This window comes from Trifolium pratense, linkage group LG7, assembly GCF_020283565.1.
Source record: "Trifolium pratense cultivar HEN17-A07 linkage group LG7, ARS_RC_1.1, whole genome shotgun sequence".
In the NCBI taxonomy this organism is placed as follows: Eukaryota; Viridiplantae; Streptophyta; class Magnoliopsida; order Fabales; family Fabaceae; genus Trifolium; species Trifolium pratense.
Genome location: NC_060065.1, coordinates 15,259,680 through 15,260,398, shown reverse-complemented (window position 1 = coordinate 15,260,398; position 719 = coordinate 15,259,680). Strand labels below are relative to the sequence as shown.

General features: G+C 36.7%; 1 protein-coding gene across 1 annotated transcript in view; it reads left to right on the top strand.

Annotated features, from left to right (window-relative positions):
• Positions 1 to 325: 325 nt before the first annotated feature.
• Positions 326 to 719, top strand: part of LOC123896762 — a 905-nt gene continuing 511 nt past the window's right edge. The window contains exon 1 of the mRNA XM_045947127.1: positions 326 to 719. This exon is cut by the window's right edge and continues 511 nt beyond it. Coding sequence (XP_045803083.1) covers positions 397 to 719 — 323 coding nt within the window. The 5' untranslated portion in view covers positions 326 to 396.

Below are 719 nucleotides of genomic sequence, written 5' to 3'. Positions count from 1 at the left end.
TGTAAGAAATTCTTTTAGAGGTGTCACATCATCACAAAGAATGCCTAAGAACAATTCAAGCTTCCTTTTAATAGTAAAAAATTGTTAAAAAAAAACTATTATTGTCAAAAAAAAAAAAAACTATTTTATTTTTATTTTCCGTTTACTTAACCGTTAAGGTCCTGTTACAACACGCTCCTCCGTCGGATCTGAAACGGAATCAATACCATCACAAACTTAAATTAACATGGGACGGTGAGGGTGTTCTTGGAAATTCACGAAAAATCCGACCGTTATAGAAATAGAAATTCAAAAACAACAACCCAACATAAACCACTTCCAACTTGGTTCTTTTAATACATTTCCTTTTCTTACCACTGTTTCTCTCACAATCACTCTCTCTTTCTACACATTTCAATGGCAATTACAAACACTGATGAACACAACAGTGTGAGATCATCGATCATGGAATGGAAACAAATGCACCCACTTCACCAAATAGCCGAAACACCAACCCACAAACTTCTCTTAAAGCAATGGCTCAAAGAAGAAGAACTCATCAATGGTCGCATAGCATTAAAAGAGACACAAATTGATTCAATTCGAAAAGAGATCACAATGCTCTACATTTTCTTCTTCCTCTTTCACTCCACAACTCTCATGATCCTCTTCAACTCTTCCTCCTCTTCAACAACACCGACCCACCTCGATAAAGCGTGTCACAAATCGTGGGTCCCGTC